This window comes from Chiloscyllium plagiosum, unplaced genomic scaffold (genome assembly GCF_037043375.1).
Source record: "Chiloscyllium plagiosum isolate Xiang-an unplaced genomic scaffold, Cpla_swu_hap1 HiC_scaffold_10, whole genome shotgun sequence".
Lineage (NCBI taxonomy): Eukaryota > Metazoa > Chordata > Chondrichthyes > Orectolobiformes > Hemiscylliidae > Chiloscyllium > Chiloscyllium plagiosum.
In genome coordinates this window covers 17577197-17594722 of record NW_028270148.1, presented here as the reverse complement: position 1 = coordinate 17594722, position 17526 = coordinate 17577197, and the positions used below count along the sequence as shown (strand labels likewise).

Here is a 17526-nt window from a genome sequence, read left to right as displayed (position 1 = left end):
AAAAAACCCTCAAAATTGGTAATTTGGGTACAGAAGTTAGATCAAATGAGGGTGAAGAGAAAACATTACATTTCTAATTTGTATTAGTTGATAGTCCAGGGAGATTCTTAAAGAATTGTCTTTCCAGTAATCTCAAATTGTGAGGAGGTGAAGCTTATTTGCTAAAATTTTGCCAAACAGCATCACAGAGTACGGAAATAGTCTATCTTTTGATCAACCATTGCCTCTTCTGTAAATCTTTAATGTGTCAACATGGTTTGATCAACTGGGTAACACTTGTGTGAACATGCTACAGCAGTGTGACAAATTCATGTGATTCAGTACCATGCTAGACATTGGAATTTACTGCATGAGGTACTGGGAGCTTTGTCCTTTTGGTAACCAATGTCTAGTGAATTTAAGGTTCTTTGTATGAGAATGTAAACATATATTTGAAAGGGGACATAGTTTCAGAAGTAAAGATCAATCATTTCAGACTGAGCAGAGAAATTTCTTTGCTTAGAGTTGTGAATCTTTGGAATCACCTGCCCCAGAGGGTTGTGATTGTTCCATCATTGAGTATTCTTGAGCCCAATATCAATATAGATGTTTGGTGTCATTGGATTTGGGGAGCGGGTGAGAAAGTGAAGTTGAGCTATGATGATATTGAATGATGAAAATGGTTTGAGAGACCGTGCGGATGACTTGGTACTTCTGACGTGGAGTTTACTGGGGAGGAGGGAAGAAATTCCTTGGAAGATACAGATTTGTAAATTTTAGGGGCAATTTGTTAAAATTACCATGGGTAATTTTCATTATTTTCTTTGTTTGGAAGCAGTTCAACAGCAAAACCCGGGATGGGTTCACTGTAAACACAAAAGTACCCAGTTTAAAACATCAAGGGAAAGAGTATGATGGATTCACCATCACAATAACAGGTGACAGGTAGGTTGACCACTACACAGTTGGATAACTAAGGTTCAACTTTGGTTCAACTTGTAATTGTCATTGAATAGGAATAACCTGTCTATAAAGACATAAGGCAAGAAAATAAAGATATCAAAAGGACAGTGATACAATAAGATGGAAGAGTCCATGTATTAGATGAATAATGTTTGATGGAATAAATGGCATTTTGTCATCTCTGAGCAATGTCTTCGTGATCAAAAGAGTGAGCCATTGAGACCTGGGTTAAATAAATGCAACTGGACTGGTGGAGAAATGGCCCATACTTTTCTGTCAGTAACATGTTTTTGGCCAGTCTTAACCCAGTTCTTAATGTGCAGTACTCTCCCAAGTTCTTCACAGATTGGCATGATTGCTCATAATATAAGGATGAGAAAGCTGGTGTAGAGAATGTAGGTGTCAGTCCTATGAAGAGGTTAGTTTGGAGGTTTTTTGGGGTTAGGTTGGAGATATATTGTTGTAGGATACATCTTCACATTCTGTGATGAAAGTTGTGTAATTTATTTCTGTTAATATTTTCAGAATTTCGATTTCAAAATAGAGGCACATTTGTATTGGTATTTCTGTGAAGGGATTTTTTGTCAAAGAAACAAAGTCAGAGAGTCCTTTCTGGAACAGTGACTAAATACAGTATTTTGTCAGATATCAGGTGACTGCAGACCCCTGTGGTGATAATGCAAAGGTGTTTGTATGACTGGCTTCTGACAGTAGATTAAAATTTCAAGGTAATAGCTTTGTTTTCAAAGGATTGAGCAAGTTTTGTAATCCAGTTCAGAAGACACCAGTGCTGGGTTTAAAAGCAAGTTTAGTTTCTCTCCTAAGAGGAGTTCAGGGAACAAGTCATCTCAGCAGAAGGGTTCAGCCTGTGAAACCCAAATCAGGGAAACTGGCTTGAAATCTGGAGTTTATGACAACTGAGAAAATGTTGACTTTCAGAACTGTGAGAAGTTCTTTTCGGTAGACTTGGAAAGTACTCATCAAATTCATGTCTGAAGTCTATAGCAAAGAAACAGTAAGGGGTCATTTAAGTAGGAACCCTGAAGAGTTGAGATTTGGGTCTAATTTTTGTAGACTGAAGTGTCATGAATGGTGTCAGGAAATAAATGAAATGTTGTTGTGTTGTGTGATTTAAGATCATTCTGTCTGCGTTGTATGTTTACATAACTTTTTGTTTAATAAATTTCTTCTGTGTAGTTAAAGAAAATCTGCAGTCTCGTGAAAATGTTTCTATGACTAATCACCACATTAACTAAACAAAAGATGTGTTAAGTCAAGTTTCAATCCTGGATCTGACTTGGTCAATAGCACCATTAGCTGGGATCATAGTAGTGCAAAGAACAATATGTCAAAGTGTGGCACTGGAAAAACACAGCAGGAGACTTGACATTTTGAGCATAAGCCCTTGATCAGGAATATGTACTATTGCTATCCTTGGAGCTTCATTTTTTTTTCATAATTGACTTATTCCTTTGGGAAGAAGAAAAATATTGCATTGTTGTATTGCTGAGGTAATGCTTGCAAAGAAAAGACAAAGAAAGCACTTTTTGGAATTTTTTTGTGATTATTGTGATATTCTGTGAGATTGTGATTAAGTAAGATCCAGTTTTCCTTCCTTTCAATGCTGTCTCTGTCATTTATTTTATCACCAGAGTTGGGAACATGCTATTTTCTGTGGAAACCCAAACAACAGAAGAGCGGACTCAGCAATATCATGATGAAATAGAAGCACTGTACAAGGACCTGAACAGCAAAGGCAAGGCTTTGATACTTTCCACTGAGCTTGGGGTAAGAACAAACAATGTTGTTTCTCTTGAAATCAGAATTTCAAGGTGTGAAATGTATTCTGAAGATTTTAAGAATATTTCTGGTCAACATTGTACTGGCAATGATGGTTTACTCTGTCAAAAGATGGACATAAATTCCCAAAGTCTTAATCTTTCATTGGTACATGATAAAACATCTCAAATTGCATTCCCTCAAAATAACCATCTTGAAAGTTAACATTTCAGATAAGCTATTTAAACCATTCACCATATCAAGCTATGTGTAGAGTTCCTACGTGCCCAATTTCTTGTGGTTTGTCACCAGTTTTTGGGCTATGTGGGTATGGGGTGTTAAGGTTTGAAGTTGTTGGGTTCTAGCTACACCTTGTAGCAAAGCAACAGTTTTAACTAGCCAAAACCAGTTAACTTGTATTAGATAGCTTCTGACTGGTCTTAGTTTCATACATTCTATGTGTAGGCTTGCAGAGTTGTCTAGAGTTGAGTGTGAGGAATTCCATTCTCGAAAGATAAGTCCATCACTTCAGCTCCCATGATTTTCTTTTAAAAGGAACCAGTTTCATTTGAAGCATGACTGGCTTGGTAACAAATGTGAAATGTTAAAGTGGACTTGACATCAAATGCATGTAAATCTAATTGTACATCCAAAGCAACAGCATTTAAATCTTACTGAATGTTTACCTTTTTCATTGGTTTTGCCATTTGCTGTTTTCATTATTTTCTAAGTGACGCTGTTTAATTTTATTTGAGGTTTATCTTTAGATCATTTTTTTAAAAATAATTTGTGGAATGTGTGTGTCATTGACAACTAGCATTTATTAGGAGAAAGTGAGGACTGCAGGTGCTGGAGATCAGAGCTGAAAAATGTGTTGCTAGAAAAGCGCAGCAGGTCAGGCAGCATCCAAGGAGCAGGAGAATCGACGTTTCGGGCATAAGCCCTTCTTCAGGAATTCCTGACCTGCTGCACTTTTCCAGCAACACATTTTTCAACTCGCATTTATTGCCCATCCTTAAGTTTCCCTTCAAAATGGTGGTGAACTACCTTCTTCATCTGTTGCAGTTCACATGTTGAAGGTAGACCCACAGTACCTGTTGAGAAGGAGTTTCAGGATTTTGCCCCAGCAATACTGAAGTTACAGTGATATATTTCCAAATCAGGATTATGAATGACTTGGAGGGGAATTTGCAGGGAGTGGTGTTCCCATGTGTCTGCTGCCATTCCATCTAGACAGAAATATTCATGGATTTGGAAGGTGCTGCCTAAGAAGTTTTGATAAATTTCTGTCATGTATCTTGTTATTGGTCCACACTGTTGTTACTGAGCATTGGTGGTGGAGGGATGGATGCTTGTAGATGTGGTGCCACTCAAGCAGGCTGCTTTGTCCTGAATGGTGTTCAGCTGCTTGTGTTGTTGGAGCTGCAACATCCAGGCATGAATGGAGTGTTGCGTCCCACTGCTGACTTGTGCCATGTAGATGGTGGACACGTTTTGGGGAATCAATAGGTCATTCGCTGTAGGCTTCCTAGCCTCTGATCTGCTCTTGTAGTCTCTATTTATATGGTAGCCCAGGGTTCAGTTTCTGGTCAATGGTTACCCTGAGGATGTTGATAGTGATAGACTCAGTGATGGTAATGCCATTGAAGATGGTCATTTCCTGGAATTGATGTTGTGTAAATGTTACTTGCCACTCAATCACTTTCTCCTCGGCACAACGAGCTTGGGTGAGGGCTGCAGATGCTGGAGATCAGAGTCAAACGTTTTGGAAAGGCGAGGACTGATTAGGGATAGTCAACATGGCTTTATGCTTGGGAAATCATATCTCACAAACTTGATTGAGTTTTTTGAAGAAGTAACAAAAAGGATTGATGAGGGCAGAGCGGCAGATGTGACCTATATGGACTTAGGAAGGTGTTCGACAAGGTTCCCCATTGGAGACCAGTGAGCAAGGTTAGATCTCACGGAATACAGGGAGAACTAGCCATTTGGATAGAGAACTGGCTGAAAGACAGAGGGTGGTCATGGAGGGTTGTTTTTCAGACTGGAGGCCTGTGACCAGTGGAGTGCCACAAGGATCGGTGCTGGGTCCACTACATTTCATCATTTATATAAATGATTTGTATGCAAGCATAAGAGGTACAATTAGTAAGTTTGCAGATGACACCAAAATTGGAGGTGTAGTGGACAGCGAAGGTGGTTACCTCCAATTACAACGGGATCTTGATCAGATGGATCAATGGGCTGAGAAGTGGCAGATGGAGTTTAATTCAGATAAATGTGAGATACACATCTTAGCAGGGCTAAGCAAATCTTAGCAGGGCTTTTACACTTAATGGTAAGATTCTAGGGGAGTGTGATTTTAAAAAAAGAGACCTTGGAGTGCAGGTTCATAGCTCCTTGAAAGTGGAGTCGAAAGATAGGATAATGAAGACGACGTTTGCTATACTTTCCTTTATTGGTCAGAATATTGAGTACAGGAGTTGGGAGGTCATGTTGTGGCTGTACAGGATATTAGTTAGGCCACTGTTGGAATATTATGTGCAGTTCTGGTCTCCGATGTTGTGAAACTTGAAAGGGTTCAGAAAAGATTTACAAGGATGTTGCCAGGGTTGGAGGATTAGCGCTTTGGGGAGAGGTTGAATAGGCTAGGGCTGTTTTCCCTGGAGCATTGGAGGCTGAGGGGTGACCTTATAGAAGTTTATAAAATCATGAGGGGCACGGATAGGATAAATAGACAAGTCTTTTCCCTGGGGTGGGAGAGTCCAAAACTAGAGGGTGTAGTTTTAGGGTGAGAGGGGAAAGATATAAAAGAGACCTACAAGCAACTTTTTCACGCAGAGGGTGGTACGTGTATGGAATGAGCTGCCAGAGGAAGTGGTGGAGGCTGGTACAATTGCAACATTTAAAGGGCACCTGAATGTGTATATGAATAGGAAGGGTTTGGTGGTATATGGGCCAGGTGGGACTAGATGGGGTTGGGATATCTGGTCGGCATGGACGAGTTGGACTGAAGGGTCTGCTTCTGTGTTGTACATCTCTATGACTCTATGTAAGGATGGTTTTTCCTTTCCAGTAAACATTAGTGAACCAGATGGGTTTTTCCCAAAATCTTAATTCCAGAATTTTATCAAATTGAAATTTCAGCATCATGCCCAGTGATGTTTGACTCTAGTCCCCAGAATATAGAGTCACAGAATATGGAAACAGACCCTTTGGTCCAACTAGTCCATGCAGAACACATTGCCAAATCAAACTGATCCTATCTGCCTGCTGCAGGCTGACATCCCTCCAAACCTTTCCAATTCTTAGTCCAATGATCATACCATTTTGCCATCACCTCAAGTGTTTGAATATTATTTTTTTTTAAAAATGGCAATATTGTTTTTAAATCATGCAACTTCAGTGGTGTGGGTGATTGGAAAACTAGTATACTGCAATGATATTATATATTAATAAACCAATAGATTAAACTCCTATATACCCTAAACAAGTAAAGGTGAGTGCTGGATAAACTCAACAGGTCTGGAAATTTCTTTGAAGAGAAAACAGAGTTAACATTTTGAGTCCCTGACCCTCCTTCAGAATTCTATGTCCCATACTGTGGTGGGTGAGCTGAATAGAGGTAAAGGAAAGAGCATTTAGGTCACTTCAGAATTGCTTTCAAGTATATGTGAACAGCTTACTTAATACATATTAAAAATGTGTTTACAATGTGTGGGCAACACTGGTCCAGTATTTATTGCCGATTCCTGATTGCCCTTGCGAAGATGTGTTGAGCCACCTCTTGAACTGCTGCAGTCTGTGGGGGACAGATATATCTACAGTGCTGTTAAAGATAAATAATGAGACCCAGAGTCAAGTTGTTCACCTTCTGTGCCCATGAAGTATTCTGTGTCATCTCTGTCTTTAATCAACTAAAAACTCTGTTCAGAAATAATTTGGTTTTATTTTCTCTTTTGAACCAGGAAGCAGATGCTGTGTGCAACCTTATCCTTTCCTTGGTGTATTACTTTTACAATCTAATGCCTTTGTCAAGAGGATCCAGGTTAGTAGAGTATATTTTTTGTCTTTTAAATGTCTAAAGGAGAAAGTAACTCAATAAATACGTACCTTGAAAATGAGAAGTTTAGGCATACATCAGGTTTGATCTTTCATCCCTGACTCACAATGTGACCAGTTCAGATTTTGAACCTGAACACAAATTTAGACTGATACTGCCAGTGTAGTGCTGAGGGAGTGAGAGCACTGGTTGACTGCCATCTTTTGAATGTGATATTAAATTGAAGTTCCATCTGCCTCTTGTGATTGAAAGATTAAATGAAGCAAAATAGAAATTATTCTGGCTCTCGATTAATAACACAAAAAGCAACACCTTTCAAATTCCTATTCCTACACAGAGAGATCAGGGCAGCAAATCCATGGGAGTACCACCACCTGCATGGTCACTAATCAAGACTTAAAACTATTCTGTCATTGTTGCTGATCAAAAGCCTGGAATTCCTGCTTAAAAGCAATGTGGGTGTATCTACACCACATGGACTGCTGCAGTTCAAGAAGGCAGCTTCGAGGGGAATTGGGGAGGGACATTAAATGGCAGCCTAAGTTGTGGTGCCCAATTCCTGTGGAAAATAAAAAAAAGATTATTTGGCCATTTCACATGCTGTTTCTGGAATGTATTAGTGTGTAAATTGGCTGCCCATGTTTCTTACAAAATACTGAATTCACAGTATATTGGTTTGAGACATCCCATATACTTAAAACATTTTGAGGGAAAAGACTTGCGTTTACAAAGTAGTTTGTTAGATGTTATCCCTTCCAGACAAGTTGTAAAAAGAGCATTTGAAGTGGCTGTTTGTTTAATTCCCGAACCATTTGAACATCATTCTGTGGTGTTTTGTCAGCCACCTGTACCTTATCAGAAATAATGCTGGTTTCTTCATCAGTGTGAAGATTAGAAACTTGCTCCTATTTGGAAAAATGAGTGTCCCACTGACTTCCTGTTGAGCTGTATTTGTTAAAAGGGCAGGGAGATGGGCTGGAGAAGGAACAATGTATTTTCTTAGAAGGTCTTTTCCAATTGATCTGTACAAGTTATACTACAAAGTTGCAGACCAAGCCCCTTGATTTTTCTTTTGGAAAATGGGCACTTGTTGTGGACTGGATGAGATGCCAGTTGTAATGTTTGGAGCTACCTTTCAAGGACTTGTTACTGCAGATTTGTAAAATTGCTATCTGAGATCAGCTAACATGTATGTAGAAATGCTTTTGTGTTTTAATGCTGATGTGCTTTACCTTCTAGTGTGGTGGCATATTCAGTGATCATGGGAGCATTAATGGCTAGTGGGAAAGAGATCACGGGGAGAATCCCCAAAGGAAAGGTAAGTTTGAGAGCATTGTGATGTGTCTCTTCTGAACATTACCTTTTCCAGTTGTGAGGGTAGAAAGGGTATGGATGAATCAAAATATATATTATGCACACTTTGAAATAAGTTATCTTCAGGATGTCATTAAAAATATATCTATCAGTAAGAAAGATCTTTAGTTAATGAAATGCTTCACTTTAATGTCAGAATCTGAAAATTGATTTGTGGCTGAAGTGGTAATGACTATCTGTGGCTGCTTTAATATCATTAATTTTCATCAATACACAATGGTGATCAGTGATCTGACAAAGCATCTTTCAGTGAATAGTCAGCACGTCAATTTGTGCTTTTTCTTGCGTACTATTTCTCCTTTCAAATCTCTCTTCCATCAAAAGGTGCTCTGATACAATGAGAATATTCACTCCTGACCTAGCCAATGATCAATATAACTTGCAGTTGAATGCCAGCTTCTTTGGTTGTTAAATGGGGGTTAATAAGCAGGTTTTAAGGTGGTCAGGAAACATTGGATGGGATAATCTGTGTAGAGGAAAGAAGTCAGGACAAATTGATCTAAAGCCCAAAAAATGGCAAAGGACGTAAGTTGTGGCATACTTGACAATCTCATTGGGCAGCAAATCTTCAACAAAACATTTTTAGCTGGAGGATCTGAAAATTATCCCAATCATTACTGAGGCAGTAAGGACAGTCTGAGAGATACTTTATTATATAAAAGAGGAGAAAACTGGTTTTACTCCAAGGAATTGGATTTTTTAATCCAGCTTTGAATGGAGAAAGCAGAACTGTGAAAAGGAAGCACATATTCAGAGGAGTCCGATTGAGAAATGTCAGTCCATGTTAAGTAAACAGAATGTGTAATTCTGCCTAACTGTCTTCACCTCAGTGCTGCATTTCTGAATTGTAAAATGAACCATTACACCATTCTTGACTTTGGAGTTGTAAGAATTTAACCAATGTAGTCTGTCATGTGCTAAATATATTTTTGTTTAAGGTATTTGACTTGTGACAGAAAGGGAGAAAAATGGATGCATGCCGAAACAGTGCTCCTTTAAGTTTGTCTTTAGATGTAGGAATGAAAGTAGAGCATTCAGCCTATTGTATCAGCTTTGCCATTCACTGAAGTCACAGCTGATCTCATAATCCTCAATTGCACCTTTCTGCCTTTTCCTCGAAACTCTCGATTCCCTTACTGATCAAAAATCTGTCTATCTCAACCTTAATGGCCGAGCCTCAACAGTTCTCTGTGGTAAAGAATTCTACAGATTCACTACCCTCAGGAAATTCCTCGTCCATCTCTGTCTTAAATGTGCACCCTCTGATCCTCGACTGTTTAGTATCACATATTACAAAAACTTTAAAAATGTGGGTTTCTTTAAAATGTTCATGGCAGTAGATAATAAAGTAAACCATATGCAATTTGGTGGTTATCTCTGATTTTTCTTAGGCCATCTGTTCTTCACTGCAAGTTTTCAGGTTGAATGTTATACCTTCCATCTGGTTAATTGAAAAGCTTCATTGGGCTTTGAACAAATAGAAAAGTTACTCGCATATTGCTCAAATATTTACCGTGGAATGCTCGGTTGTATTCAATTAGAGCCCCAGCTGAGATTAGTTTGCTGAACACAGACTGAAGATTGATCTTGAGATAGAACACAAGGCTTTGCAGATTATCTATTTACTCACTGGGAGAACTTCACTTCGCTTTTTATAAATCTTTTATGCTTTCGTGAAGAGCCATGGGAGGTTTTTCTTCATTCAAGGTGCACTATCCTCCACATTGTTGTTCATTCATTGCTGGGGAGTTATGGATATTTCTTATGGCCAAATGACACTTTTTTTTCTGATTTGAATTCAGTCTATTTTAAATGTCAATTTTATTATATAGTAGGCAGCTGGAGGGATATGCTGAACAAATATAATTCATTTTTCTAGTAAATGAGTGCTCACTGGAATCAACTTTCTGAAAAGTCAAACCACTGAAAATGACTGATAATTCAGTATTGTTGTTTTGCAAGTGAACCATGTAAAACACAGGACATTATGAACTGAATTTACAAAACTATTAATTCAGATCCCTGCTACCTCCGTTAAATAGCTTGTGATTAGTTTTACTTCATAGTGTGGTCAGTGTTCTGTTCGCAATAACCTAATTGGAAAACAAAATCAATTAATTAAAGACAAGTTTTGAAGTAGGTTCATGAAATATTTTGAGTTCATGCACTGATTAAGTGGATAACGTGATACTTTGAGTACCAATTATTAACTTACATTCCATGTCATTTATACATTTATCTCCAACTGCCAGTATGGATAAATTTAAGCAATCAGTTGGAGGATTCCTCCTCCAGTGAAGAATTCATGCTAAACAGCCCTTTCCCAAACTTCACAAAATTCAGATAGTGAGAAATTCAGAAGTAAGTGGGGATATCTGGTCGACATGGACGGGTTGGACCAAAGGATCTGTTCCCATGCTGTACATCTCTATGACTCTAAAAATCAATACCAGAACTTCATGATTGCAATGCTTAGCTTCAAGGGCTGGAAACAGCCCTTAGCCTCCGTTTGGATACCTTTGTATTAATCTCATCTTTGTAGTATATTCTTTGTTCGATAATCAAAATACTTATCTTAAAAGTTATGTTTTGTAATTTTCAGTTAGTAGATTTTGAAGCTATGACAACACCAAGTCCAGAGGCTTTCAGTAAAATAGGAAAAAACTGGATGAATTTGAAAAGGTAAGACATTTAGGAACAAACTGGCAATGCTTTGTGTCTTGACTTTAATTGCTGTAGAATTCGGTGAAAATTTATCTGGTCTTGGTACCTTAAGTCAGCTGCACTGAGTAAGAAGCTAGAAATCACATAAATGAAGTGATTTTAAGGGTCAATCTCTCTAAAAATATTTTGTTTTCATTTAGCAATAAAGTAACTATTCAAAATAAGTTAACTTTCTTCCAGACTTCGGGATATACAAGCTCTCTAAGAGCAACTGTAATTAGTTAATCTGGTTTCTCTGTTCAGCACAGCTGACTCATTGATTTGCAAGCAGTGTACATATAAAAGCTAGGTGTTTTTGTGGTTCAGTGGTAGTGGCCAACGTCCTGTGCCAGTAGGCCTGTTTCAGAGGTGTGTCATAACATCTTTGAAAAGGTTGATTAAAAATATCTACATATAAAGGCTTCATTGGGCTGTTTGGATGCACAGATTATGAAGCCAGTAGTTAGGTGAGGATGTTAACTACAAACTAATTGAAAAAAATTAATTCACTTACCATAAAGAAGGCAGGGTGGTGGAGCTGCAGCATTTCTGAGTTCTTGGATGCCATAACTGTTCATAGTAACCATATGTAGCAATTGTCTACAGTTTGAAGAGCTTTTGCTCAGTTTTTGACCTGGAGGTGAAGCTACAAACAATCTGATGCATCAGGCAGGTAGAATGTTATGTAGACTTTGTTCTAGAAGTCAGTCACACACCTTAAGTTAATAGCATCTCAAAGTTTGTGCGAAGATTTGTAGCTCGGATGCTCGTTGTTGTGGTTCTGTTCGCCGAGCTGGAAGTTTTTGTTGCAAACGTTTCATCCCCTGGCTAGGCGACATCATCAGTGCTTGGGAGCCTCCTGCGAAGCGCTTCTTTGATGTTTCCTCCGGTGTTTATAGTGGTCTGTCCCTGCCGCTTCCGGTTGTCAGTTTTAGCTGTCCGCTGTAGTGGTTGGTATATTGGGTCCAGGTCGATGTGTTTGTTGATGGAGTTTGTGGATGAATGCCATGCCTCTAGGAATTCCCCGGCTGTTCTCTGTCTGGCTTGCCCGATGATAGTAGTGTTGTCCCAGTCGAATTCATGTTGCTTGTTGTCTGCGTGTGTGAGACAACGCAGACAACAAGCAACATGAATTCGACTGGGACAACACTACTATCATAGGGCAAGCCAGACAGAGAACAGCCAGAGAATTCCTAGAGGCATGGCATTCATCCACAAACTCCATCGACCTGGACCCAATATACCAACCACTACAGCGGACAGCTGAAACTGACAACCGGAAGCGGCAGGGACAGACCACTATAAACACCGGAGGAAACATCAAAGAAGCGCTTCGCAGGAGGCTCCCAAGCACTGATGATGTCGCCTAGCCAGGGGACGAAACGTTTGCAACAAAAACTTAATAGCATCTGATTCAGTCAATGTTCAATTACAGGCAAATTTGGTCATTAGTCGGGGAGGTGAGAGGATGAGAATGGGAGAGCCTCAGCCCCCTTGCAATAGATTTCAAGTCCCTACAGCTTGTCTGGAGGAGAGCATGGGCCATAGTGTTACTGATCGTGGCATCTTGATATAGTAAGATAATCAATTGTGAGGAGTTAGAGGAAATGTAATGGTGTCAGGGATCAATGTAGCAAGAGTGACGGACATCATTCTGTGCAGCCACAAGCTGGATCCAGAAGGCTGTTTTGCCTGCGCAGTGCCAGAGTTCAGGATAACTGCTCAGAACTGGAGAGGAACTGACAGTGGGAGGAAAAGGATCCAATTGTTGTTTATGTAGGTACCACTGATATGGATAAGATTAGGAAATGTGTGTGAACAGGCAGTGAGGAGCTTAGAAAAAAATTAAAAAGCAGAGCTTTAAAGGTAATAATTTATGGAATATATTTTCAGCCATGTGCAAATTTGAATAGACTAAAGATTAAAGAAATGAATACATGGCTCAAAGATTGCTATGGAAGAAGAGTTTTGATCTATGGGGCATTGGCACCCGTACTGGAGAAAGTAGGGGCTTTACTGTTGGGGTAGATTTCACTTGAACTGAGCTGGGATTGGTGTTCTAGTGAGTTATATAATTACATAAGTAGAGAGAGCTTTAAGCTAAAGCGGATGAAAGGTATATTGCAGGCCGTGATTGAATAAATGATAGGGAATTAGCAAGGCTGTAGATCAATTTAGCAATAGGAGTGTGGCATAGTTTAGCAAGAGTATGTTAAGAGACAGTGATTAAACATAAAGACTGCATTAAGAACTCTGCACATGCTGTAGACATTCAGACAATAAATCAGATGAATTTCCACCTCAAATAGAAGTTTATATGTCTGACATGACAGCCATTGGAAATATGTGGCTTCAAGAAAGCCAAAGCTGAGAGTATTAGTATTTTTCTGAGAGGTGGCCTTGATTCTAAAATTGTAGGTGTGTATTGGGTGGAACTAAGAAATGTGTAAATGTCTCTGGGAGTTCTTCATAGGTCACCAAACAGTAGTGATAATATAAACCAAGAAAATTAATATTGAAATGGAGTCTTTAGGAAAGAATTACCACAAAATGTCAGCATTTATATTGAACTACTTCACTTGCAAGCTTAATCAGAAACTACTCTTGCAAATTTAAACAAAAGAAACTATGCTGCTATGAGCGTAAATTGGTGAGGATAGATTGGGAAACTGTGAAAAGCTACAATAAAGACAAAACAGAGCAGATGTTGGAAATGCTGAGTGAGTGGATCAATGTGAATAGCTTGAGTGTGTTGGAAATTGGGCTTGTGGAACTGTGTATTTGGAGAAGGCTTGAGGATAGATGGGTGAGAAAGTGGAAGGAAGTGTCTGTTCAGGACCAAGCCTGACGGATTGTGTTTGAGGAAGTTTGGCCTGGCAGGCTAGTGGAAGAGACAACCGATTAGTTAGTCTCTCTATTACCCTAGTGTATTTATTCAAAGTTTGTGAAAAGATTTGTAGCTCGGGTGCTCGTTGTTGTGGTTCTGTTCGCCGAGCTGGGAATTTGTGTTGTAGACGTTTCGTCCCCTGTCTAGGTGACATTCTCAGTGCTTGGGAGCCTCCTGTGAAGCGCTTCACAGGAGGCTCCCAAGCACTGAGAATGTCACCTAGACAGGGGACGAAAAGTCTGCAACACAAATTCCCAGCTCGGTGAACAGAACCACAACAGTGTATTTATGTAAGAGATGGTCTGCCTGGTTAGCATGCAAAACAATACTTTTCACTGTATTTTAGAGCATATGACAATAAATCAAATTGGAGTGCCAAATAAATCCATGAGCTCCTCACACCCTTGTTGATGGAGTGAGGAGAGTACCGATGGGAGAAGTTGGGGCTATCTTTGCATTCAGGATGATCCTAGAATAATCAGTTTTAGCAAATGATGGCAAAACTCAGTGATGCTTTAGTCATAACTGATAATGGATGGCCAAACCAGTTGGCATATCCCTTCAAGTCTTTAAGTTTGTGATTGACTGGTACGGTTTCTTCTTTTTTTAAAAAAAGAACACCTTAAATTATTCAAGTTAATGAACTGACTTATGGTTATATTTATTTATCTCATCCCTTTAGCCTACCAGCATCATACTCCAGTCTTCCAGCTGTATTGGAGATTTTTCCAACAAAAAGAACAATGATTGAAGTACTTAATACAGACTCATCTTCTCATTGCCCCAAACATTCATAGGAGCACCTGTAGACTGAAGAAAGTAGTGATTTTCTTTACTTCATATTAAGTTATTTTTATAAAGAAATTTAAAGGAATGAGTTCCTTTTGGTTTTTGGTACTTTTTGATAATGCTTAATTTAATATTTGGAAGAAAATAACTTTTGCCTCTTCATTGAATTTCTACATGACATGAATGGGTATTGCTTATTTCTTAACAGAATATTGAGGTACTGTATTTAAAGAACGGGTTGATAATTTGTAAACAGACTACTACCTGACTCTACAATATACAATTAATTTTATCCGTGAGCAAAGTGCTGATAGCAATCTTCTTTTAGATCAGGTTAATCAATTCCTGCATTAGTGCTGCAGGACTTCAAATGTTGGGTTTTCCATTCTTCAGATTTGCTTTTCCATATATAATGTTTCCAGTAACACCTACAATTTCAGAAGCTGCTGCATTTCGGTCAGAGCTTTTCTTCTAGTTTGGTTTGCTGTTTTTATTTGTTGGTTTTCTGCAGCAGGTCATCATGAATGATAGGAACATTATGCAGTTGTTAGATCTGGGAGTTGGATTACTTTAAATTTAATCACTCCAGTAGTTCTCAAACATAAGCAGTTTGACAAATAGTATTTCAGCTATAGCTGTTGTGTCCCTCTCAAAATATCAAAGATTCTTTATACTGCTTTGTAGCATGCTAATGTGAAAGAGATTTAGTCAGCTCCTTAAATCTGAAAACAAATCCTTTTGGGTCACAAAAGCTGAATCCAAATCCCTGTTTGTGAGACATACAGGAAGTGATGTGTCACACATGTACCTAGCTCTGGTGCTATAATTTCTTTTGCCTCTTTTAGACTTTGATATTTGAAAAGTTACGCAGATGAGTGGGTTTTAATACATTCCACTTGCAGAATTAAGCTTTCACTATTTTGTGAACACAGGAACTGGAAACGTTCACTTTGGTAAGTGCAATATCATCAGTCACATGGAAAGTTTACAGCTAAATAATTATCAAATTCTAAATTTCTACCATTATGAACTTGTCAAACTAAAAGATTGCCTCTACAGTTTTTCAAATTATTTGTTTAAAGGAAAACTACTTTATCCCTCAGAATAAAGTGAACTTGTTTAATGTGGGCCAACCATCTTCTAGAAACCTAACCTTGCATTGACTCGATTTTTGCTTTTGTTCTTTTCAGTGATTGTTTTAAATTTGCACTATATTTTCTTAATGTTTTGCAGAAACTTCTAATTCAAATATTTTTCTTCTACATTATGGTAGAACTTTTGGTGGCATTTTGTATGTGTTTGTTTACTTTAAAATTAAAGTTCATATTATCATGTTTTGTAAACAAAATCCATTTTGTCTAATTAAAGATGCTGATCAATCTTGAGTTAACTATTACATTTTCTGAAACAAAGCTAGTAAGTTGCACATTTATCAAATACAGTTAACTGTTAAGGTAAATACTGCTTACACCAAGAGGGAAGAAACAAGAACTTGCTCAGTAAGATATAACATTGACTGCAATTGGCCTGTTAACAGCTTGCAAAAAAATGTTTGTTTACTTAGCTTGTATTTTATAAATGTTGCAAGTTTTTTTAACATCTTTAATGGAGATCTCCCTGTCTGACGAGGTACTCCTACTGCTCAGTAGCGAGGAGCATGATTCTACGACCCTAGCATGCTTATGAAGTCTTAATACACACATTTTAAAGCAATTTATTATTTGTTTTTTCCTGTCTTGCCTGTCAGCCTCAGCAAATCAGCATGATTACTGACCCCATATAGATAAGACAAATCATCTGAGTTATTTAGCAACTCATTCTAAATCCCCATTCTCCACTATTGCATATGACAGTTTTTGCCTTCACTGTTTTGCAGGGATTTAATGTTCAAATTCTTGGTTACCTAGTATTATGTCAAGATAAATATTTCCCTGTACAATCTAGAGTGGATGCTGAAAAGATTTAGAATCTCAGTTGCAGTCTATCAGGAAAAGAACAAACTGATCTTTTCCTCTTGAAAAGGCTGAGGCGTGACTTGGCAGAAACTGTACTCTACCAAAATCTTCAATTTTAGACCATATTTCTACTTCTGGGTGAAAACACACTTTAGGATGGTCAAAGAATTCATTCTTTACAGAAATGAATAATAATGTTTGTCTGGCTGAGCCTGAAAACTACATGAAGGAAATCAAAGTTTATATTGATACTTAAGATGAGTAAGAAATGGACAGCATGGGCTGCACTGTTGTGTTCTGCATGAAACTTAATGGGAAGTGTTGGTGTATTGGTAGTGTCACTGGAGTAGCAATCCAGAGGCAAATCCTACTGTGAAAGCAACCATTAAATCATCATCATTACTTATGTCCTTCAGGGAAGGAAATTTATCTTTGGTATGGTCTATAATGACTTTGGGTTGAGAGGGTGGTGCTAGAAAAGCACACCAGATTTTCATTCCTGATGAAAGGCTTTTGCCCAAACTATCAACGGTCCTGCTCCTTGAATGCTGCACTTTCAGCACCACACTCTCTACTCTAATTTACAGCATAGATAGTCCTCACTTTCACCTACATGACTCTGGACCTACAATATGATAAAATGGCTTGCAAGGCAAAAGTTAGTGTCAGAGCAGTTAAGGACAAGTTATGTATCCTGCCCTAGCTAGTGATTCCTTATTCTTTCTGGGGGATGTGGTAAAATACTCTACAGTCTCCACCCAGGCACATTCAGGAATAGGACAGAATCCTTATGATAGAGGAATGCAGGCTGAGTATAGACTCAAAAGTTCTTCACAATCTTTTCTTACCTGGTTTTCAGTTAGAGAGAAGGTGGTATTGGCTCTAATGGTTTGGTGTCATGCATATTAGTGTACTATATTGAATTTCTGACTTCAAGATAAAGTAGAGCCCTAAGTATTCCTTATAGTTTAATCAATAATCCATTGGGTAAGTTTAAGAATAAAATGGAACTTTGAGAGCAAATTCTTTAGGCT

General features: G+C 38.4%; 1 protein-coding gene across 6 annotated transcripts in view; it reads left to right on the top strand.

Moving 5' to 3' along the window:
• ttc13 (tetratricopeptide repeat domain 13) overlaps nucleotides 1–15922 on the top strand; it is a 66350-nt gene extending 50428 nt beyond the window's left edge. For 3 of the 6 annotated variants that reach the window (XM_087991163.1, XM_043695414.2, XM_043695411.2), the window contains 6 exons: nucleotides 815–924; nucleotides 2595–2730; nucleotides 6690–6769; nucleotides 8024–8102; nucleotides 10761–10840; nucleotides 14431–15922. In XM_087991163.1, the coding sequence (XP_087847289.1) occupies nucleotides 815–924; nucleotides 2595–2730; nucleotides 6690–6769; nucleotides 8024–8102; nucleotides 10761–10840; nucleotides 14431–14545 (600 nt within the window). In that variant the 3' untranslated portion in view covers nucleotides 14546–15922. The remainder of the gene's footprint in view (nucleotides 1–814; nucleotides 925–2594; nucleotides 2731–6689; nucleotides 6770–8023; nucleotides 8103–10760; nucleotides 10841–14430) is intronic. The other 3 variants (XM_087991162.1, XM_043695412.2, XR_015758356.1) reach the window with 2 other exon arrangements.
• The last annotated feature ends 1604 nt before the right edge of the window (nucleotides 15923–17526 follow it).